A 24,647-nucleotide genomic window follows, 5' to 3' on the forward strand; every position below is an offset into this window, starting at 1 on the left:
GAGTTATAACCAAGAGTTGATAGTATGATTTTAAGACTCATTATGTCTGCAAAGTCTAGAAGAGTTCCTACTTCTGGCTAATACAAGATTTGATAAACTAGTTTATATACATTGGGACAGAAGAATCAGTTCTGCCGGTCAGAGAATTTGGGGCCCCAGTTGCCATTCAAAGGAGAAAAAATTAACTATTATGAAAGAAAGTGGAGATGTTAGGAAAACCTAAGGAAGGATGTGTTTTGTGGATGATTTATTTGCTTAGCTGCATTTGAACAGGCTCTTCCAACAAAACTGCTTTCACATGGTGCAGGCTGGGCAGGTGGATTCAGCCACTTTCTGGTGTTTGATCTGTAAGATGGGGAGCTTTTTCCAGAGTGCCTGATCGTAGTTCATCTCTTGTTTAAGGTGAAATACGGACTTCTGGTAATGATGGCTAAGAATGGATCTTAGTACGTGTTTAGGATGCCTTGTCTTCCGGTGTTGAGCGGGGATTGTTTCCCGGAGTGAGGTTTCTCTGAGCGGTCCGCAGGTGGTCCCTTGTGATCGTGCTTGACGAAGACCTTCTGTGTGGTGGGTGCCCCAGCCTTGTACGAGTGTGACAGAGACTGGGAAACTGGTAGCTCCTTTTCTCCCAACTCAGCTTAATGAAAGGGACGGAGTCTGGGTTGGCAGCCAGAGAGCCCCAGAAGAGAGAAGATTCCTGGAGGCTGCGTCCACGTGACAGGCTGTGTTTGCTGTGTGAGGGGGATTTCTCCTGCCAAGGCTGAGCCCCTAGAAAGCAGGGTCCCATGAATCGCATTTAGCCTCAGCTCTGCTCCCTCCTGGGGCCACTGGTGACTTGGTGGAGGAAAGGGAAGCTACCTGGGATCGGGAGTGGGATGCTCAATCTTGAACCTTCGGACTTCCGGTGATTCAGATTGCTGTTGCGCAACCGTGCGTTGGGACACTGGTGTGTAGAAAGCATCACTGGGGATGTTGCAATATCCTCCTGGCTTTCCTCCTTCACTCTTCCTTTGTCCGTTTTGTGAGCTGGAGAGTATGTACGTGGAAACAGTCCCAGGAAGAAGAGGGGTGGCGCTCTGAGTGGGGGTGGCCCTCTGCACAGCTTGCACAGCCCATCTTGTCTCCTTCCAAAGACGCCCTCCGTGTGCGTTTGCTCGTGGGCGCGCGCGGTTGCACCGGTAGGCGAGGACACAAGCAGAGTTCGTTCGTTCTTTCCACAGCCAAACAGCTGTGAGATGTGTTTGGACTGAAATAGGGTGAGAAAAGTGTTCGAGGTGGACAAAGCGTGGCAGAGCAGCACAGACCAAAACTGAGCCCGAGACGTACCGCCCGGGACAACTGTCAGAGCCACACGTGCGTGTGGAGTGCAGCTACAGTAAACCATCAAGAAAGACCAAGTGGGTCAATCTGACAGTGGCAGGATGGTGGGTGAATCATGAAAGGGAGGAAATTTTGAAGTTTGTCTGCAAGAACAGAGTAAGAGAACCTGCTCCAGCTCGCACCGGGTAGCTCTGAGATACCGTCCCTGCCGCGGTGGGGGGAAGTGCGACCAGAGGTTGGGCAGTTTGCTCAGGGACGTGGGCTGGCTTATGGAGCCCGGATCTGAATGCGCGTGTCCCACCTCCAGGTGCGCCTTTTCCTTCCTCAGCTCAGTTCCCACCCTGGAGTTGGGGACGTGGACTCCGGCACTGTTCATTTGGGGTCACCTGCTCTGGTCCTGGCCCAGCCCCCCTCTGTGGGCGAGTGCTTCAAGACGCAGGGAGGAGCCACTCGGGGAGCTTTGGGAGGTCGATCCCTACCGAAAGTATTTGCAGTTCGTTTCCTTCTAAGATACACAGTGCTTGCCACCGGCTCTTCACCCCGTCCCTGGCAAATGGAAAGGAAACTCGGTCTCCGTCATAATGGCTCCTGTGTTGCTGGTTTAGATGAAGTTTCCTTTTCATGCTCCCAGATGGAGGAGCATTGCATTAAAATCCCACACACGCTGGGGTTTGGTTTTGTTTTACGAATACAGAGTAGGGGTGCCTGGCTGGCTTAGCTGGCAGAGCGTGTGACTCCTGTTCTTGGGGTCATGACTTCGAGCCCCATGTTGGGTGTAGACATTACTTAAAATCTTCTAAAGAAGAAAGAAAGGGGGTGCCTGGGTGGCTCAGTGGGTTAAAGCCTCTGCCTTCTGCTCAGGTCATGATCCCAGGGTCCTGCAGCTGAACCCCGCATCAGGCTCTCTGCTCAGCAGGGAGCCTGCTTCCGCCTCTGCCTACTTGTGATCTCTGTCAAGTAAATAAATAAAATCTTTAAAAAAAAAATAAAGAAGGAAAGGATACAGAGTAAAAATGTGCATGCATGTGGACAAAGTCTGGAAGGCAAGAGAAACATCAGTCACGTTGTAGAGTTGTTTGTTTTCTTTTTACTTTATTTCATGTGTTCTCCATCCCCGCCCCCAATAGGTTCTTTTTATCTGGAGACCTTAGTGGAATTATCCAGATTCAGGACAGCAACATGCCATAAAAGCTATGGAATGGAACCCACAAAACCACTTAGAGATGCAGAAGCTGGGTAGTTGGCAGGACAAAGCCCTGATCCGTGGCAGTGTCTCAGCTGTCTGCCAAATCCAGGAGTCAACTTCTGTGTCTTTTCATAATCACATGTCCTGTAATCAGGAGGAAGCAACCCCAAATTGAGGGACATTCTATAAAACAACTGGCCTGTCTTCTTCAAAAATGTCAGAGTTAGGAAAGAACAAGTCGGAGGAAACTTTCTAGACAAAAGGGGAAGACCAAGACATGACAGCTCGGTGCACTGGGGTCCTGAATTGGATTTTAGACCAGGAAAGTAAATGTAATAAAGGGCACTATTGGGGCACCTGGGTGACTCAGTGAATTAAGCCTCTGCCTTCGGGTCAGGTCATGATCTTGGGGCCTGGGATCAAGCCCCTCATCGGGCTCTCTTCTGTTGGGGAGCCTGCTTCCCCCTCTCTCTCTCCCTGCCTCTCTGCCTACTTGTGATATCTCTCTCTCTCTCTGTCAAGTGAATAAATAAAATCTTTAAAAAAAATAATAAAGGGCATTATTGAGATAGCTGGCTAAATTTGAGTAAAGATGATCAGTATATTAAGTATTATATCAGTGTTAAATTTATGAAGTTTGATAAATGTCCCATGTTTTTGTACAAGGTTGTTCTTCGAAGACGCATGGTCAGGGGCGCCTGGGTGGTTCAGTGGGTTAAGCCTCTGCCTTCAGCTCAGGTCATGATCTCAGGTTCTTGGGATCGAGCCCCACATCAGGCTCTGTGCTCAGCGAGGGGCCTGCTTCCTCCTCTCACTCTGCCTGCCTCTCTGCCTACTTGTGATCTCTCTGTCAAATAAATTAAAAAACAAACAAACAAAAAGAATTAAAAAAAAGATTCATGGTCAAATACTTGGGAGGAAAGGCTCATGTGTCTGAACTTAATCTCACAGGTTCTACAGAAACGTGTGTGTGTGTGTGTGTGTGTCTGTGTACAGTTGCAAGTAATCCCTAATTCCTTGTAGTCGGGTAGGATGAAATAGGTATGTGCTAGTTAGAGGTGGTTTGCTGGACATGCATGTAGAGAGAGCTCCGGAGGCTGACAGGAAGGACTAGTCTGTTCTGCAGGGATGGCCCGGAGAAAGTCTTAGTAGTCACTGCACTTAATCTGAGTGAGAGATAGGGGTGTGGCTTTGTAGACAAGAGAGAACATCAGAAGGATTTCTGTTGCATGTGACAGCTCCCTGTTGGGGCCGGAGGGTAGGGTGCATCAGAAGATGCCAGGGGAAAGGAGGGCTGAGAAGTGGTCAGGAGCCACATCCTCACGGCCTCATATGCCTTATGAAGGAGTTTGAACTTTGGGTGACGTAAAACTTCGTCTAGAATGGGTTAAATGACAGGAAATGGATTTTCTCCTCTAGTGAGAAATCTGAAGGTGGGCGCTCCGGCGTTGGAGTTTGCGCTGCAGTCACCGCAGTGTGTGCGGGACGCCTCCTCTCCTGTGTGCGGGTGGCTGCACACCATGAAGTGTGCTGAAGGGAAGGGAGACTTCTTCCCCAGCATCCCTTACCAGTAGAAGGAAGACCTCCTCCACATGTCGTGGCCAACTTGCCGTTGACTCCCTTAGCTGGGATTGTGTCACCCGCAAGGAGAAGCTGCTCACAGCGGGTGGCTTCCCCAGTCACTCCTGCTCCTACGGCTGGGAAGGTGTGGCTGTTCCTTAGCGGAACCCCAGAGTAGCTGCCCGAGTGGGTTGTGGGGGAGGCGGTCTTAGGGTCTGACCCCGCGGAGCAGACAGTTGTTTTCTCAGAGTGGGCGGGGGGGCTGTGTTTGCAACAACAGCAGAAAGCCTCCTGCGCTCGTCACCCCCCACTTCTGCCAGCGCACCTCTTTATTTTGGGGTGTCCTTACCAGCCACTGCCCACGCGCACACACTGCAGTTCTGATCTTACTTGACGTGCCATTTGCATGTTTTTACATCACATACACATTTTCCTACATTTTTACAGTGTTCTTAATTTAGTAGGGGTATAATTTTTTTAAGGTTTTATTTATTTATTTTAAATATAGTGAGTGGGGGCAGGGGCAGAGGGAGAGGTATAGAGTGTCACGCAGATGCCATGCTGAGCATGGGGCTTGATTTCACGATCCTGAGCCAAAGTCCAGAGTTGGATGCCCGACTGACTGAGCCACCCAGGCACCCCAGATGTGTAGTGTTTTCTAGGATTATATGGTAATTTATTAAACCTTCTGTTACTGGATAACAGCTGATACTGACGGTACACTTAACCACCCACAGGCACTGTCGGTTGAAGTGCTTTACATTTATTCATTCATTCAGTCCCCATGAAACCCTGTGAGATGTGGTGGCCATTATCACCGCCCAGTTTCCAGATGGAAGACCCCGAGGCACAGAAGGTCTAGGTGACTTAGAGCTAAGAAGTAGGAGCCAGAGGCAGGGCTGAGGTTCTGAGGCTGACCTGCCTCCGTGTGTTGTTCGCCCTTGTACTGATGTTACACACAATGCTGCTCTGGTGGTGGTCTGCACATCTCGTCCGTCACGCACGCGCGTGAGCCAGGGTGTTGTGGTCTGAAGAGAGTGTGGTCACCGAGGGACTAGAGATGACACACAGGCCACATGTTAGAGAAATGGCACTTTGAGAGGGACCAGGAGGAAGAAGTTGCTGTACTTGTCATTGATTACCAGGAAGGATGATCTCTTCCCTTGACTGTTCTGTCTTCTTTTTGATCCTTACCTTTCTGTCTTTATACTTGGGAGTCCGTGCGCTGCCCATCCTTCTGCATGGCTGATGTCAGCCCCTTTCATGTGAGACAAGTAGTTGTTGAACTATTTTCTTTTAACTATTTTTAGTTTCTTTATACATCTTTGTTTTCTGCAGCTTCAGCATTTGGAGAACTCTCATTTTCTCTTTAGGCTCGGGTGGGGTCTTTTAAATAATTTACCTTTTAAATATGTAATCACTTAAAGTTAGGCTTTACTTAATTCTCCCAAGTTGCTGTTCATTTAACCAGATGCCCAGTTTCTTTTTTGCACACATATATTCTTAAAAAACATTTTAACAAATTCAGTGAAGGTTTAACTCCCCATTGATTTCCTTTAGTTTGTATATGTACAATTCTCCTCAAGCCACACGATTTAATTACTGTTTTAGAATATGTGGTGACATCTAGTGGGGCTAACCCTCCTCTCATCTCTGTTTAACTTTTCCCTCTTCAGAATTTGGAAAATATTCTTCCTTTTTTATTTTCCCAAATGAAGTTTCAAGTCCTTTTGACATTACTGTTAAGACATGCTAGTGTTCTGGGGCTCCTAGGTGGCTCAGTCTGTTAAGCGGCTGCCTTCCGCTCGGGTCATGATCTCGGGGATCGAGTCCCACCTGGGGCTCCCTGCCCAGCGGAGGGTCTCCTCCTCCTTCCCCTTCTCTCTCTCCCTCTGCAGTTCCACCTGCTTGTGCTCTCTCTCACACATTGTCCCTCTCTCTCAAATAAGTAAGTAACATCTTTTAAAAAAATAAAAACAGTGGAAAAAAAGACACGCTAGTGTTCGGTGTGAAGTGCTCCTTTAGGTTAAGATCATAGTAACGTGACAGTTGGAAAGCCGTTATGGTTGCTTCGTGTCTCATTTCCATTTCTGTTTAATTTCTAGATTTTGGATCATTGTTTGACTTGGAAAATGATCTTCCTGATGAGCTGATCCCCAATGGAGGAGAATTAAGCCTTTTAAACAGCGGGAACCTTGTTCCAGATGCTGCTTCCAAACACAAGCAACTGTCGGAGCTTCTGCGCGGAGGCGGCGGCTCTAGTATGAACCCAGGAATAGGAAATGTCAGCGCCAGCAGCCCCGCGCAGCAAGGCCTGGGCGGCCAGGCGCAAGGGCAGCCGAACAACGCGAACATGGCCAGCTTGGGTGCCATGGGCAAGAGCCCTCTGAACCAGGGAGATTCTGCAGCCCCCAGCCTGCCCAAGCAGGCAGCCAGCACCTCCGGGCCCACTCCCCCTGCTTCCCAAGCACTGAATCCGCAAGCACAAAAGCAAGTGGGGCTGGTGACCAGCAGCCCTGCCACGTCGCAGACGGGACCTGGGATCTGCATGAACGCTAACTTCAACCAGACCCACCCGGGCCTCCTCAATAGTAACTCGGGCCACAGTTTAATGAACCAGGCCCAGCAAGGACAGGCGCAGGTCATGAACGGATCTCTTGGGGCCGCAGGCAGAGGAAGGGGAGCTGGGATGCCGTACCCTGCTCCAGCCATGCAGGGGGCCGCGAGTAGTGTGCTGGCCGAGACGTTAACCCAGGTTTCACCGCAAATGGCCAGTCACGCCGGACTGAACACGGCGCAGGCAGGAGGCATGACCAAGGTAAGTGAGCTTACGCGCTTTGAATACTTGCTGCTAGCGGGGAGGGGGGTGCAGTGGTGAAGTGGGACGGGGCGGCCCGTTCCTGCCCCTCAGATTTGCAAGAGGGAGGTTTGGTGTCTGGAACCCAGAGATAAAGATCCCTGCCCCTGTCTTTAAAGTGGGAGCTCTTCAGGAAGCCCGTAGTACAACAGTCTGCATGGGAGCAGTTGTAGACACAGGGGATGTGTTCGGGCCGATGGCCCGTTCGCAGCCTCCAAGCACGATGGCGGAGGTAGGACCACGTGGCTGAGAGGCAGCTTGGGCTGGGAATCGCTTTCTGTTGCGTGCGGAGTCTGGTGGAGGCTGCTGTCCCTCTCCTTTCTCAGCTGATGGAGTTCTTACTCGCTGTTTCTTTCTCTTCTTATGTTCACCTGGTGAAGTGTCTTTTGCCACAGTCTCCATCTTAACAGCCAAGAAGCTGTGTTCCCAGCTTGTCCCCACACTGCCGGGGTTCACAGCGGGAGTGGCGGCAGAGCCGGGGCAGAGTGGGCCCGCGGGTCACAGAAGGAGGAGGTCCGTGGCTGTGGCTGCAGCTGGGACTTGTTAGAAGCCCCGGGGGCTACTGTACTCAGACCCGGGCGGGGCCGGCACCCTGCGCTCTCGGGAGCCTCCAGGTGGCTACGAGGTGCGAGCAGCTTGAGAGTGCTGCTCTGGGTTTCAGCTGCCAGCCTGCGGCCGGCCTGCAGAGCAGGGACTGAACCTGGAGGACAGGGAGGGCAGGTGCCAAGGTAGATGAGGGACAGCTGGGATGCCGGAGGCTGACAAGGAGGTGGGGTGCAGGCGGGTTCCCAGTGAGGGAGCAGATGCCACGGTGGCTCCGAGACGGGGGGCCCCTCAGTGGCAGCCACCTGTGGCAGGCAGTATTTGCAACAGCAAATTCTAGAACAGTAGAACAGTTTGGACTGTTTCTTGGATTTGATTATTCCATATGAAGGAAAAGGGCAGGAAAGGGTAGCACGGAGTTTCCCCACAAGGCTGTCTCAGGTGCGAGGAGACGCATATGAAGCCCTGGGACTGTCTTCGGTAAGGAGACAATTTCTTTTTTAACTTAAGAAATAAAAATGAAGTACAGTTGACCCTTGGACAACACAGGCTTGAACTATGTGAGTCTACTTACATGTGGGCGGTGGTGGTTTTGTTTTATGCCCTTTTTTGTTGGGGGGGGTAATTTCAGTACTATAAATGTATTCTTTTGATTTTAGTAATGTTTTCTCCATCTTTATTGTAGGAAAACCATATATAGTGCATATACAAAACATGTGATGATCGACTGTTTATGTTGTTGGCCAGGCTTCCGGGCAGTAGTAGGCTATTAGTTATTAAGTTTTAGGAAGTCATAATCTTTATGCCATTTTCCCACTGGGCAGGGGTCAAGGCTTCAAACTCCCACATTGTTCAACAGTCATTTGTTGTTAAAGGGGAAGGAATGTGAACTTCAGCTTCAGTTGTCCCTGGTGTTTGCAGAAGGGTCTGTGTATGCACTTGCCTTCTAGAGGTAGGTTGAGAAGACATTGCTGTGGGTTTAGGGCTCTGGTCAGTCTGATGTTTGCTCTTTCCCGCTGACTCATCATTCCATGCCACCCCCTTACAAAAAAATGTTTTATTTTGGAGAATTTAAATCCTGTGTAAAAGTAGACATAGTAGTTTAATGCAAGTGTTCTCAAACTTTTTGGTCTTTGGATTCCTGAATAATCTTAACTGTTGAGGCCCCAAGATTTCTTTAAAATACGGGTTAGAGCTATCAGTATTTGCTATATTAAATACTGAAACAGAATTTTGAAAACCAAGCTCACATTCCATTAGCTATTAAGCACGGTGATACCACTGGACACAGAGCTTCTGGAAAGTGCCTCTATGTTTCTGTGAGAGAATAAGAATAAAAAAGGCAATAATGTCTTTGTATTTTATGAGAATAGTTTTGACATCATGACCCTCTCCTCTCTAAAAGGTATCTGGGCTCCTTGACCGGACTTGGTGAGCCACTGGTAATGTATATTTCTAAAAGTTAGACAGGATAGACCTAAACCTAGCTCCATTCTCACATGTAAATAAATGAATGATTTCTTCATGTCCTTGAGGTCTGCTAGATAAGTCAGATTTCCAGTGGTCTCCTGTGTCCTAATTTGTTTTTATAGCGCGCCCCCTCCCCAACAATTGGAGTAGCTAGTGGATATAACTCTTAAGAAACTGTTAATTTCTAGGATCCGTACAATTCATTTGTTGAAGAATTTGGTTGTTTTGTTTATTGGTTCTGGCAGGTTTCCTGCAGTCTGGGCTCTGTCGGTGTGTCTCTGCCACTGCGTGCTCCTCTGGGTGCCCGGGGCTTTCATTCCTTTGTACAGAGTGATCTCTCTTTCAGACAACACTTTGCGAGTGTTCACTGTGTGGAACGGAAGCCAAGTTAGTGTTTTGGGGACAGTCATCTCTGTTCCCTGTAGGTATCCCAAAGAGGCTGGTGGCAAAGGAAACACAGGGACTGGTGTTTTTTGGAAGGGTTGTCATGGCTTTTCAGGGGGACAAAAGAACTAATAGTGATGGGGAAATGGTTAAGAGCAAGAGACAAGCTCGTTTTAAGTCGAAGATTTTAAAATGCACAGGAGGAAGAAGAAACTTTTTAAAAGATAATTTTGTTTAAAAAATTATCATCATAGGGCACCTGGGTGGCTTAGTTGTTGAACGTCTTCCTTTGGCTTGGGTCATAGTCCAGGGTCCTAGAACGGAGTCCTACATCTGGCTCCCTGCTCACTGGGGAGTCTGGTTCTCCTCCTCTTTCTCTCTGTCAAATAAATAAAATAAAATCTTTTTAAAAAAATTATCACAAATGAAATGCAGATTTCCTATAAAATAATTCAAACAATCGAAAAGAGTCATCTCATTCTTTACAGGTGACCACTTTTTTTTCTTGTTTGTGTTTTGTTTTTGTTTTGTTTTATTAAGTAGCCTCCTTGCCCATTGTGGAGGCCACTGGAGGCTTGAACTCAGGACCCTGAGAGCAAGACCTGACTGACCAAGAGTCAGATGCTTAACTGACTGAGCTGCCCCGGCGCCCCCAGATACATATGAATAAGAAATGGAACCAAGCTACATAAGCACCTGGTTATTTTATGTAACAGTACATACCCTACTTGCCTTTCCTTATCAGCACACACAGATTTCCCTTGTTTTCCTACTGATAGCAAAGTATTTCATTATAGGATGTACCATAATTTATTGCTCTACTCCTCTGATGATGAACATTTGGATTGTTTTTGATTTTTCATTAGTACAGCTGCAATAAATGTATCTTTTTGTGGGGGCATCATAGGATAGATTCCGAAAAGTGAGGTTATTGGGTCAAAGGTTTTTTAAAAGTTTTGTTTCTAGAAAGTAATCCTGTACATGGTTTAACAACAAACCACAAAAAAAAAAAAAAAGAAAGAATAAAGAAAAAGGCACTAAGAGAGCTGAAAAGTTAATCTCCCTTAACCTCTTGACCTTTGGCTCTCCCAAATTATCTCACCAAAGGCGACTATTTCTTATCTATCCTGTAGGGGATGATCTGTGCATACAGAGGCCTAGCGAGGTGGGCGTGTGTGTGTGTGTGTGTCCTAAACATAAAGAGTGGTGTATAATCTCTCGCTCCGGCCCTCCCGTTATGTGTGTATGTACACACACAGGCCTCCTTCCTGCCACTTTAATATAAGTCGGAAGTTCTGTGTTAGATTGAGCTCAGTCCTTCTTACTGGGTATGGTATGGTAGTGGTCCCTGATTTGGGTATATCTTTATTTATATGACAAGTGCCCTGATGGCTGTACATTTAGGTAGTTTCCAATGTTTTGCTGATACAACAGTTTTGATAAACATCTTTGTACAGCTGAGTGTCACTAGGTAAATTCTTGGTAGTGGGGCAACCCTCTTGGGACCCCTCTGACTCTGGAGGGCTTTTTACATGCCCCTGCTTAATAAAACTCTTATCACTTAACCAAAAAAGAAAAAAAAATCTTGGTAGTGAGACTTCTGGATTAAAGGATATTGACATTTTTTTAAAAATTAAAAAAAAAAGAATATTGACATTTTTGGTAAGCGTAGCTATTGTCAAATACTCCATAAACATTGTGCAGATTAGACTCTTACCAAAAGCCAGTGAGTCCCTGTCCCACCCCACCCCCCCCTTTAACTCCCATCCCCCGATTCTTACCAACACTGATCGCATCCTTTTGCTGATTTGCCATTCTCTTAGGCAAAAATGTCTCTTCATGAATTCATGGGCATTTATATTGTACTATTCATGTCCTCTTTCTTTGCGTTTCCTTTTTTTCTTGTTGGCTTGAATTCTTAATATTTGTGTATTCAAAGTTAAGACCTTTTAATAAATGTAAGCTTTTCCCCCTCTTTTGTATTTGCTGAAGTCTGGTTTACCAGGCATATAGCTACTAGGGTTTACAAATTCGATATTTCTGTGTTTTTACCAAATGGAAGTTTTCAGTTTTTACAGAAACAGATTTATCCATTTTATCTTTTGCGGCTTTTGGGTTTTACGTTATGTTTTGGAATGCTTTCTCTATTCCAAAATTATGAAATATTCTGTATTTTTTCCCCTTTTATCTTGGGTATTTAGCTCAGAATTGATTTTGGCCCGAGTGAGATAGAGATCTAGCTGTTTGTTTTTTTCCAAATTGTAGTCGTCATCCCAGTGCCATTTATTTAGATAGTGCTGATCCAGCTTTCCCCCCACTAATGTGACGTACCATTTCTGTTATGTTTTACTCCGTTTCAAATATACATGGTTTAGGTCTAATTCTGGACTATTCGTTGGTTTGTTTGTTTCATTGATCCTTGCGCATCCTGTGCCAGAAATGTAATGAACTTCAGCACGTGAGGTAGGTCGTTGCTCATCATTCCCTTTAAAGAATCCAGTGCTTTCATGGCCACCATTACAAGAAGACAGTCTTCGAGGTGTGTCATTCTCAACCCTATCTGCACATCGAAGTTACCTGGGGAGATTTTTTAGAAATACGATGCCTGAACCCCACTGCACACCAATTTCATTAGATTCTTTGGGATGTGGCGTGAGCATTGATGCGGTTCACAGTTTCCCTTTCCATGGCAGCCAAGGTCGAGAACTATCGTTTCAGATGAGCTTTAGAACTGTCTTTCAAATTCTTAAAAACGAACAAAATCTCAGAATTTGATTGGGATTGTATTGAACTTTATAAATCATTTAAGAAGGAATTTGGTGTTGTAATAGTTTTGTGGCTTCATGAGTCATCTTATCCTAAACATACAAGTTAGGTCTTTTCATGGAACCTTAATGTTGCTCAGATGCATAGTATAGTTTTCTTTATGTAGGTGATACACCTTTCTTACTAAGTTTATTTTCACACATATCGGTGGATTTATTGTTGCTTTGGTTGAGTTACTCTCTTTCTTTATGTGAACACTGTTTTAGTAGAGGAAAGATGGTAACATATATGTGTGTGTTACTTTGGTGATCTTGGCCACTTTGTGGAATTCTTTTATTCTAATACTTTTTCAGGTGATTCTCTTGCGTTTTCCTAGTAGACAGTCATCTTTGCGTTTCTGATACTTTCCTCTTCTTGCCAGTATTTCTACCAGTATTTATGTTCTTGGACTTCCCTGTCTTATATCTGACTTAAATAGAGTTTTATCTAGTGTTTTATTACTAAGTATGATGTGAGCTTTGGTTTGCAGCCATTTTAAATTGGAACATAATCTAATCCGTATTTGTTAGTTGCTGATTTTATGAAATTCCTTTTAATGTCTATGATGTGATTATGCTGTGATTTTTCTCTTCTGTCTTATTTATGTGACAAATTACCTCAGTAGGTTTGCTAATATCAAATCAAACCATCTCTGTAATTGTGAAGTTGAAAGCTAATGTATTGCTGAATTTTATTTGCTAGTGTTGAGAAAAATTTAGAATTTTTGCTTCTCACTAATCAGTAGTGAGATTGATCCATAGTTCTATTTTGTGTTTTGTCAGGTTTTGATATTAGTGTTCTGTAACTTGGTCATAATGAGTTTGGAAACCTTTCACATCTCTTCTCTGGAATGGTTTAACATGTGATCTGTTTCTTGAAGAATTGAGAGAGATCACTGTTTAACTCTATGGGCCTGAAGTTTTTTTTTCTCTGGGGGGTGACTGAAGATCTTCGATAGCACTCTTGATATTTTCTATAGATCCTGGACCTTTTAGACAATTGATGTCTTTGGTCAATGTATTTTTCTTTGAGAAAAGTCTAAATTTGGGACTCCTGGGTGGCTGAGTCTGTTAAGTGTCTGCCTTTGGCTCAGATCATGATCCAGGGTCTGCAATCGAGGCCCTGTGTTGGGCACTCTGCCTAGCAGGGAGCCTGCTTCACCCTCTCCTTTGCCTGCCCCTCTCTCTCTCTCTTTCTGTCTCAAATAAATAAAGATCTTAAAAAAAAAAACAAAAAAAACCAAAAAAAAAACACCAAAGTCTAAGTTTGAGAAAAACTCAAAAATATTTAACTTTTATTCTTCATAAAAATATAGGAAGTGGGTAGTATGTACTATTTCCATGTCACAGATTAAGAAATGGAAGAACACAGAGTGGAGAAATGAAGGAAAGTTGACTAAGCACAGTGGCAGAACCAGGAATGGATTCCACATAGTCTGTCTAAGGGATATTACTGATCTTTGCAGTCCGTTCTTGAGTCAGTTTTGTAATTTATATCTTAACAGAAATTCTTTTGGGGGGACCTGGGTGGCACAGTTAAGCATCTGACTCTAGGTTTAGTCTTGGGTTGTGATCTCAGGATCATGAGATGGAGCCCCTTATCAGTCTTTGCCCTTGGCTGCAGAGTCTCCTTAAGACTCTCTCTCCCGCTGCCCCTCCTCTCTCTGTGTCTCTCTCTGTCTCTCTCTCAAATAAATAAATCTTTAAAAAAATTTTTTCTTTTCATCCAGGCTTTAAGATTCATTAGCTTAGCAAAAAAAACCTTTATTATAATTTTAGACTTACTCAATGTTTGTGATTATTTCTACTTTCTTATTCCTAATTTTGTGGATCTTAAAGAAATAATTTAAAATAGAAAATATAAGTTATGGGGCACCTGGGTGGCTCAGTGGGTTAAGCCTCTGCCTTCAGCTCAGGTCATGATCTCAGGGTCCTTGGATGGAGTCCCGCATCGGGCTCTCTGCGTTCCACGGAGCCTGCTTCCTCCTCTCTCTCTCTCTCTCTGCCTGCCTCTCTGCCTACTTCTGATCTCTGTCAGGTAAATAAATTAATTTAAAAAAAAAAAGAAAATATAAGCTATTTCAACAACATAGCAATAATGTTAACAAGGCATGATATGACTTAAAAAGAAAAAAGGAAACCGTCTTAACTTCAACAGTGGCAGAACCTGATATGTTATCTCTTTGGTAGCATGTTCTAGTTTTCCACTGAAAATAACCCAAATGCTTGTCTTTTAGAAGGAAAGCAGAGAAGATAAGTTAAAATAGAAACTGGAAGCTGTGCACTTAAGTTAGTCTCTTGGGTACAGGTGTTGAGTTGTTCTGTATAGAGAGTGTGGCGGCCGAGGAAAGTCAGCAGCTGACACAAGGGATGGTGTTGTGATGTGTGTTGCCAGGGGTCCAGAATCTCTCTAATTCTAAGGTTGATAAAAAGTGTGCTTTTGCAACCCTAGAAATCCTGTTAGTCCTTTCTTAGAAGTGACAAATCCGAAAGGGACCAAAGTAGTTTGCATAGTAAGCTGTCTTCAAAAGGGGTGAGATGAGGGCTTTTTTTTTTAAAATAACATTTTTGGAATATTTTTTTTTGGAAAGTGGTCAGAAAACACAGAGCTTACTTTTGCCTGGAGCTCTCCCTGAGGGGTAAAGGCTTTGATTTAGATGAATACCCCTTGGGCCCAGTCAGCCAGAATCTGCTGCAGGCTTGTTAACCCAGAATCCTGGACCCCCTCCCCAGAGTTCCTGATTCAGTGGGTTCGGGGTGGGACCCAAGAATTTGCTTTTATTTTATTTTATTTCATTTTGCCAACTCACATGTGACCCTGGTTTTGCTGGTCTGTGATCACCCTCTGAGAACCTGTGTGCTAAAGGAGAGAATTAGCAGAACATAGTGTGTGAAGAATTAGTAGAGCCAAGTTGGATCTTGAAGGAATGAATTACTCATCCACCTTCTCTATTTTTGAACGATGGTAGGAAATCTCTAATACTTAATAGCAAGAGAAATAGTCCTGTACCTTTGTCTGATGTTTTCCTTGTTTTCATGTAATCTAATCCTTTCATCTGATCCTTGAACTAATACAAAGAAGATAAGGGAATTTTAACTACATCCTAATTTGACCTTTTCTTAAAGTCACAGTGAAAATCAGTGGTCAGTTCATAGACCACTTCATAGAAGACAGAGCTTTGAATGCAGCATGCCGTGAGTTGCGTGTAGCTCCAGTAGGCACCAGTTTTGGGGGAAAACGTTAAGCCAGCTCGGTAATCATATCCATGATCTTAATGGAAGGCGCTCACAGCTCTGCCCAACTTCCCATGATAATTATCCTTGAATTTGGGGTAGTTGGGTGGCTTAGTCCGTTAAGCATCTGCCTTTGGCTCAGGTCATGAGCCTGGGGTCCTGGGATCGAGCCCCCCATCAGGCTCCCTGCTTGCAGGGGAGTCTGCTTCCCTCTCCCGTGCATGCTTGGACTCATGCATGCTTGCCTGACTTACTCATGCATGCTTGCTCTCGCACGCTCTCTCAAATAAATAAAATCTTCTGAAAAATTATTCATGAATTTGTTTCTTTTTCAGACCTTTTAATTAAGTGAGACTGTGTATGTATATTAAATGGCTTGGCTACAGGTGGTGCTTGATCCTCTTCCTCCTCCTTTTTTCTTCCTCCTCATAGTAGTAGCCACCGTGGCCGCCTTCCCCAGACCAAGTACGGGTCTGTGCTTAAGAGCAGAGCCAGAGCTCTGGAGGAAGCTGCCTCGGTTCAAACCCAGGCTCCGCTAATTATCTGCTGTGGGAAAATTTATGTAATCGCTCTGGGTCTTAGTTTTTTGTCTTTTAAATGAGGATAATAATAGTACCTGCCTTTGAGAATTGTGTAGATTAAAGGGGGGTGATCATAATAATATCTGTCCCGGAGAGTTGTGCTGATTGAATGAGGTGGTGTGCCCCTACTTCTTAGCGCTGTGCCTGGGATTACTGAAAAACTCTCAGGGAAGATGGGTTAGGTGGCTGGTGCTTTCTTTCAGAAAGGATTTGAGATAACCACAGAACATTTGAAGTGATAATGAGACTGCTTTTCTAATGTTTTCAGAGAATATTTTCTAATAATGGAAATAGTTCTATATTGTATAAAATATTGGAAGTCTAGAGAAGAAAACATTGCTCGTGAGGATACTATCACCTAGTTCAAAATTAGTGTTACCTTTTCGATGTCTTCCTTACCAGATTTTTATCTGTAATTATGTATCTCTTTTTAAAGTCAAAGTGGAAATCATGTTTCTTTTTTATAGTTAACTTTGTAACAGATTATGTTCTGTAAGACAAACTGAATGAATGTTTTGCATGATAGCAACAAGGAATACCTTGATTAGTAAGTCTCCCAGGTGCCTGTTTTGAAGAGTAACACTTGTAAGGAGACCTACTCAGTCTTGTTACTTTACAGCTAAAGGTCAACTGTTAGGATCTGGAGTTAAAGACCTACTAAATACCTGTTAATTTTCAAATGTTTTATTGTTTTATTATTTTTGGAAATGTAATGTACATACGGTGAAATGCGCAGGTCTTAGTGTTAATGGATTTGTCAGAACTCATGCGGGTGTAGCTCACACCCCTGTCAGGATACAGGGTGTTTCCATTATCCCAGAAAGTAAGAAAGTACCTTAGCGTTTCTCCCTTCCCCTGTCCTTGCAGCCCGCTGCTATGCCTGATTTCTTTCACATTGTACGTGTTCTCAGACTCAGTGCAAATAGAACCCTGTGGCTGGACTTCAGTTGCAAGGCTTCGTTGGCTTAACGCGTGTTCTTAGATTCATCTATGTAGTCCCCGAGTTCAGTTCTTTTTACTGCCAAATAGTATTCTGTTGTGGGAGTGCGCTGCGATTTGCTTATCTCCTATTTGTGGAGGTTGTGGTGGTTTTCAGTTTGGAGCCATCAAGAATAAAGCTCCGGTGAACATTTTGTCAGTCTGTGTGTGGACGTAAATTTTTATTTCTCTTGGATAAATAACTAGGAATGGAATTGACTGGATAACGAGGGTTCTGTTTCTAGACTCTCTAGTCCAGGAGTTAGCAAGCTACAACCCAGGGGCCAGATCTGGCCTGTGGACAGTTTTTATATGGCCCACAACATGAGAATGGCTTTTATATTTTAAAAGGGTTGGTTAAAAAACAAGCTGAAAAACAAATAAATGATAGAATGAGGGATGGAAACCATAGCTAAGTACCATAGCTAAGACTAAGTCTGTAAGACTAAAAGCTTTAGTAACTGTTCTCTACGGGAGAAGTCTGCCACCCCTATTCTGGTCTATTCCATCTGTCCATTTCTTTAGGTTTCTGGTAAGTATTAAAATCAGGTTGCTTGGTTCCTCTTCTTCATTTCCGTTTAATTTCTAAGTTTTATATCATTGGTTGAATTGTTTTTTGTTAATACAGAGAAATATAACTTTCATGTATTAACATTATGTCCTGTAACCTTGCTAAACTCCGTTATTGGTTCTGTTATTTATTTGGTAAGTGACTTAAAATTTTCTAAGTCATGTTGTCTTTGAATAGAGACTTTTCTTCTTCTACACTTATTTTTTGGGCTTTATTGCTCTGCCTGGGATCTTTAGTACAGTGTTGCATGAAAGTTGTGTAAGCACACGCCCCCTGTGTTGTTCGTGACCTGTGGAGGAAAGCGTCCTGTCGCTGTTTCTAAGTGTGGTGTTAGTTGTAGCCTTTTTAGAATCTTCTTGACTAAGAAAGTCCCCTGCTCTTCTGACTTTGCTGAGTCTGTTGACCATAAATTGTTGCTGAACGTCATCAGATACTTCTGTGTCTGTTGAGATGATCATAGAAATTTTCTTTATTTTACTAATGTGGTGAAGAACATCTTTCTGAATGTTGAACCAGCCTTATATTCCTGGAATAGCTTTCCTTGCTCATGGTGCGTGGTCTTCTCTATGTATTATTGCTTCTGATGTATGAAAATACCATCCAGGAGCGCCTGGGTGGCTCAGTGGGTTAAAGCCTCTGCCTTCAGCTCTGGTCATGATCCCAGAGTCCTGGGATTGAGCCCCGCATCGCATCGGGCTCTCTGCTCAGCAGGGAGCCTGCTTCTTCCTCTCTCTCTGCCTGCCTCTCTGCCTACTTGTGATCTCTGTCTGTCAAATAAATAAAATCTTTAAATAAAATCTGTAATAAAATCTGTAATAAAATCTTTAAAAAATAAAATACCGCATCTGTGTTCATGAGGGATACGGATGTGTGCTTCTCTTGCCACATCCTTACATGTTTTTGATATGGAGACCCTGCCGGCTTCACAGAATTACTTTGCAACAGTTACCCTTCCCTTCTTTCCTGAAAGAGTTTGTCTAAGATTAGTATTGTTTAGTCCTTAAGTGTTTCATAAAATACACCAGTAAAGCCATCAGAAGTGTTTCTGATGGGAAGATTTTTTTTTTTTTTTCAAGATTTTATTTATTTATTTATTTGACAGAGATCACAAGTAGGCAGAGAGGCAGGCGGTGGTGAGGGGCCGGGGGAAGCAGGCTCCCTGAGCCAAAGGCAGAGGCTTTAACACACTGAGCCACCCAGGCGCCCCTGATGGGAAGATTTTTAATTATTATTCAGTTCCTTTCATGGGTACAGGCGCTTCAAAATTTTCACTTCTTTGTGCTTCTTTTGTACTGGGAGTTTATTTTGCAAGGGGGTTATCCATTTAATCTAAGTTCATTTGCCGTAAATGTGCTCATAATATTACCCTAATTTCCTTCTAATATCTGTAGAATCTGTAATTAATGGTCAGTACCCTCCCCTTCAATCGTGTATTTATAGTTTCTGCTTCTCTCTTGTTTCTCCCTGATCACACTGGGTAGGGGTTTGTGAGCTTTAGTTTTTCAAACAGTCAGTTTTTGATTTATCACCTTTCTTGTTTTTTGTATCATTAATGCCATTTTTCTTAATTTCTTTCCAATTAATTTGGGTTTATTTTGCTCTTGTTAGCTTCTTGGGGTAGGCGCTTAGATCACTGATTTTAAATTTTAACAATAATTAACATTCGAGCAGTAAATTTCATCCAAAGGATTGCTCCATACTGCATCCCGTAAACTGTGATGTTTTGTTTTCATTGCCATTTAGTTCATAGTATTTCTGTATTTTACTTGTGATTTCTTTTTTGATTCGTGTTTTTACGTGGAAGCATGTTGCTTAATTTTCAAATATTTGGGAATTTTGCAGATATTATTTGGTTGCTCATTTCTCATTCATTTAATGGTCAGAAAACATACTCCGTATGATTTTTGTCCTCTGACGTTTGCCGAGACCTGTTTTATGGTCCAGTATATAGTATATCTTGTGAATGTTCTGCGTGTGGTCTGGGAGAACGTGCATCCCGCAGCTGTGGGGTAAGGTGTTCTGTAATGGCTGGGTTGTGCTCACATCAGATGGATTCTTACGGAATTTTTTTGGTTTTATCAGTTACTGAGAGACTATTAAAATATCCAGTTGTTATTACAGATTTGTCTATTTTTCCTTCAGTCAGAATAAAATCTGACTGCTTATTTCCTGTGTTTTAAAGCCTTTTTATTAGATGAATATACATTTTGGATTATTCTGTCTAGCTGATGAATTGAGCCTTTTATCATTCTAAATGTCCCTCTTTATTTCTGTTAATATCCTTTGTCTCGAAATCTACTTGTCTCATTAACATAGCCACTCCTTCTTTATGATTAATATTTGCAAGTCATATTTTTTTAGCTTCTTGTGTCTTATAAAGTCTGTGGTTTGGCTGGCTGGCTCAGTGGTAGAGCCTGTGACTCTTGATCTTGAGATTGATTTTGAGTTCCACGTTGGGTAAAGAGGTTACTTAAAAATAAAATCTTTAAAATAAAAAAAATAGGGGCGCCTGTGTGGCTCAGTGGGTTAGAGCCTCTGCCTTCGGCTGGGGTCATGATCCCAGGGTCCTGGGCTCGAGCCCCGCATCGGGCTCTCTGCTTGGCGGGGAGCCTGCTTCCTCCTCTCTCTCTACCTGCTTCTCTGCCTACTTGTGATCTCTCTCTCTGTCAAATAAATAAATAAAATCTTTAAAAAAAAAAAATAAGGGGTGCCTCAGTGGCTTAGTGGGTTGAGTGTCTGACTCTTGATTTTGGTTCAGATAATTACCTCAGGGTCTTGGGGTGGAGCTCTGTATCAGGCTCCGCCCTGGGCGTGGAGCCTGCTTGAGAGTCTCTCTCTAAACAAAATAAATAAGTAAAAATAAAATAATAAAGTTCATTTCTTGTAAAGAGCATATGGTTGGAACCCATTTTTAATTTATTCTGACAATCTTAGTCTTGGAGTGTTTAGTTATTTACAGTGAATGTTGATAGAGTTGGATTTAGGTCTCCCATCTTGCTATCTCTTTACTCTTTGTAAGAGATACTATTTGTCCCTTCTGTATTTTGTTCCTTTTTTCTCTTTCTTCCTTTCTTGTCCTTCTTTTGAAGGCTGATTTTTCATTTGTGGTATTCTGTTTGTGTGTGTGTGTGTGTGTGTGTGTGTGTGTATAATTTCTGATTGTTAAAATTTTCCTACCTCTTTATATATGTTCAGTAATTTTTGACTGTGTAGCAGACATTGTGAATATGTTGTTGGAGATAAGTTTTCTTGTCTTCCTTTAGAGAGTGTTGGGTTTGTTCTAGAAGATGTTGGACTCACAGACCAGTATGATCCTTTTAAGACTTGTTTTTAAACTTTCTTAAGGCAGGTCTTGAGGTGCCCTGCATGGTCTTTTGTGGGGTGTTTTAACTCAATATGTGGGACATTGAGCAAAGTCGTGAGCTTCTGGCCAGTAAGAATGTCCTTGTCTCCAGCACTGTGCTGCCTCTGGTATCTGTTCAGTGCATGGTTCCCTGGTAGTCGTGCAGACTGAAGCATTCGTGTTCAGAACCCACATTCACTCACTAAGGTATCCAGGGCCCTTGCACTGCCTTCAGCTTCAGCCCTGCCACACTCCTGTACCGACTGCAGGTTCTCTCAGGCCTCTGCTCAGACTCTTCCCTGGGCCTACTCTCCGTTGCCTGTGGAGCTCTGCATTTAATTATTTGTTGCTGGTTGTTTCTTGATTGGGAACTTGCCTGACTTGAATGAACAAATGAAATCTGGGGTTGGGGGGCTCTGAAGCTGTGAGGCTGACCCTCAGGCCAGCCTCTACTGTAGCAAGCATGCAGCCTCAGAGGTGGGCTGAAGGGACAGGCTTACCCTGGTATGTCAAGAGACAGCTGCAGATTACCAGGAAGTTTGAAAACATGATTGTGCCTAATCTTTAATGTTACCCTGTAACTACTCAGTAGGTGAAAACTTTGGAGCTCAAAATCAGATGTTTTACTTAGAATGGTGGCTCGATATTCAAACTCGGGATCTTTGTGAAGCCTTTGTTCTCATATTCCTCTCTGGTGCATTTCCATCTGTACAAACATTATAGGAGCCATTCTCAGACCTGGCCAGGCACCGATCTGTCAGACTTCAGCATAGGTTTGGGCAGTGCTTCCTAAACTTTGAGGACTTCAGGATCATCGGGGATCTTGTTAAGAGGCAGATTCTAATTTGGAGGTCTTGGGTATGGGCACTGTGAGTCTTCTTCTGTTACCAGCTCTACAAGGGGCCGTGGTACTGGGAGACCTCTCCAACTTGATGTGAGCATATGTTGGAATGTGGAATGGGGGCTTCTGATTGGCTCAGTAGGTTATGCATCTGACTCTTGATCTCAGCTCAGGTCTTGATCTCAGGGTTGTGAGTTCAAGCCCCATGTGGGACTCCATGCTGAGTGTATAGCCTACTTCAAAAGAAACAAATAAACAAACATGAGCATATGGAATGGTTCCCCACTGGTGACTAGACACATCATACTTCAGAAGGTATCTGTTATTTCCTTCCTTGTTCAGTGTAGAAAGTTTGGATGTGCTAAACCTAACATTCCTTCTGTAAGTGGGTCCAAAGCATGACTTCAAGGATCCACTTCTCCAAAATGTTTCTGCAATATTTTGGAAAGAATCACATTTACTGTAGACAGTAATTTGCTGTCCATCTGTCACCAAGTTAAAACATTTAGGGTTTTTATGTTGATTACTGTGTAATACTTCTGGCATTTTTCAGAATTATATAATGCCTATAACGTAACATTTCGATATGATAAGGTAACAGTTACTGTGTTTACTCTTCCTGAGTTATGGTATGAGAGGAACAGGTGAGAAGTGACCGTTCTTGTGTGCCCATTGTACTGGGCACTGTGCTGGGGAGTTTGCGGCATGATCTCACTTCATCTTGTGCTTGATAGCCCGGTGAGGTGGGTGCCTTACCTGTTGGACACATGGAATAAAATGTTCTGAGCTACTTTCTTGCCTCCCAGGAAATTATTCCTGATGACACGTGCTAGAAAGTAGCAGATACTGATGTACAGCCTGTCTGTGTCTGATGCCGAAGTCTGTAGTTACTCTGCTACACCATTTTGTCTGTAAGACGGCAAGATTCAGAATTGGTGGGAAAGTGCCACCCAGTTTTCTGTGTATGTGGCAGGTTTCCCCATCTGTAAAATGTATAGAACAAATAACTTGGAGAAAAAGTCTTAGCTTTACCAGGAGCATTTTTCATCCTGAAAGGATTTTCTGCTTACACTTTTCTAGAAACACACCCACACATACTGTGAGCCTTGTCTGTGTTCTGATTGGGCTGTGGCTCTCAGTCTGAAATTACCAACTCACCCAAGCAGGTTTTGCAAGACCTGTGAAGAAGTCACCTTATCTGGCTGGTGAGCATGTTTGTTTACCTCGTGCAGGAGGCCAGCACAGTTATAATTTCTTTACACATGATTTTTAAAAGTGATCTTGCCTCTTAATTTTTTTTTTTTTAAACAATATTACTGTAGCAAAGGGAGGTATGAATTGTGACTTTCAGGGTTTTTTAAATTTTCAAAACACAAAAGAACATAGAATAAAGTCAGCAATACCTATGTTTCCATTAGAATTAATACAGTTGGTATTTGTCAGGTTATTTTCATGGTTTTTTTTTAATATTTTATTTATTTATTTGACAGAGATCACAAGTAGGCAGAGAGGCAGGTAGAGAAAAAGGGGGAAGCAGGCTCCCCACTGAGCAGAGAGCCTGATGTGGGGCCTGATCCCAGGACCCTGGGATCATGACCTGAGCCAAAGGCAGATGCTTAACCCACTGAGCCACCCAGGCGCCCCTTTTCCCGTGTTTTTAAAAAATACACTTTTGGGGTGTTTGGGTGGCTTGGATAGTTAAGCATTTGCTGGGATCCTCACGGTGCTGGGATCGAGCCTGGCATCAGGCTCCCTGCTTAGTGGGAAGTCTGATTCTCTCTCTTTCTGTCTCTCAAATGAATAAGTCTTAAATAAAGTACACTTTTGTTTTTTAAGAACAGTTTTAGATATACACAAAAATTAGCATCACAGAAGATCCTCATATCTTCTCCCCCTGCTTACCAATTGCACAGTTTCCACATTATTAAAATCTTGGATGAATATGGTATATTTGTCACAATTAGTGAACCAATATTGATATATTACTATTATTAACTGAAATCTATACAGATTTCCTTAATTATCCACTAATGTCCTCTTTTTGTTTCAGTTAGGATCCCATCCAGAATACCACATTATGTCTTCTTAGGCTCACTGCTCTTGGCTGTGACAGTTTTTCAGACTTTACTTGTTTTTAATGACCTTGACAGTTTTGAAGAGGACTGGTCAGGTATACTTAGAGTGCTCCTGTACTGGGTTTTTTCTGATGTTTTCCCATGATAAGACTGAGATTATGGACTTTGGGGCTACTGAAGGAAGACAGTAGAGACAAAGTGCCATTTTTATCACATCAAGCGCACATACTGTCAGCATGGCTCATCATAATGGTCGGCATTGCCCTTGATCACCTGGCTGAGGTCATGTCCACCAAGTGTCTCTCTGTAGTCTTCTTCCTCCTTCCCGCTTCCTTCCTGCCCTCTTTTAAAGGAAGTCACCGGGCATGGTCCACACTTAAGGGTTGGGGGGTGTGCCTACCTCCCTTATGCTGGAGTGTCTGTATAATTTATTTGGAATGCTTCTGGGTGGGAGATTTGTCTCTTCTTCATAGTATGTTAAAATAAATGAAATGAAATTTAACAGTTTAAAAATCTAAATGTCTTAGGGCATCTGGAGGGCTCCTTGGGTGGAGTGTGTGACTCTCGATCTCAGGCTTTTGAGTTCATGTCCCATGTTTGTTGTAAAGATTACTTAAAAATAAAAAAAAAATTTTAAGTTTTTTATGTATTTATTTAATAGACCGAGATCACAAGTAGGCAGAGAGGCAGGCAGAGAAAGAGGGGGAAACAGGCTCCCCGCTGAGCAGAGAGCCTGATGCGGGGCTCGATCCCAGGACCCTGGGATCATGACCTGAGCTGAAAGCAGAGGCTTAACCCACTGAGCCACCCAGGTGACCCTAAAAATAAAATCTTAAAAAATATTTGGTATTATTAAAAATGAATACATACAAATTTGATTCATTTATTATTAACTTCTAT

At 43.4% G+C, this 24,647-nt stretch overlaps 1 protein-coding gene across 2 annotated transcripts in view; it reads left to right on the plus strand.

The window, feature by feature from the left end:
* The window catches only part of CREBBP (CREB binding protein), a 124,121-nt gene that overhangs the window by 16,928 nt on the left and 82,546 nt on the right, over positions 1–24,647 (plus strand). For both annotated transcript variants that reach the window (XM_032849345.1, XM_032849346.1), the window contains exon 2: positions 6,172–6,884. In XM_032849345.1, coding sequence (XP_032705236.1) covers positions 6,172–6,884 — 713 coding nt within the window. The remainder of the gene's footprint in view (positions 1–6,171; positions 6,885–24,647) is intronic.

Source organism: Lontra canadensis, unplaced genomic scaffold (assembly GCF_010015895.1).
Source record: "Lontra canadensis isolate GAN:19392208 unplaced genomic scaffold, GSC_riverotter_1.0 scaffold224, whole genome shotgun sequence".
Classification (NCBI taxonomy): Eukaryota; Metazoa; Chordata; class Mammalia; order Carnivora; family Mustelidae; genus Lontra; species Lontra canadensis.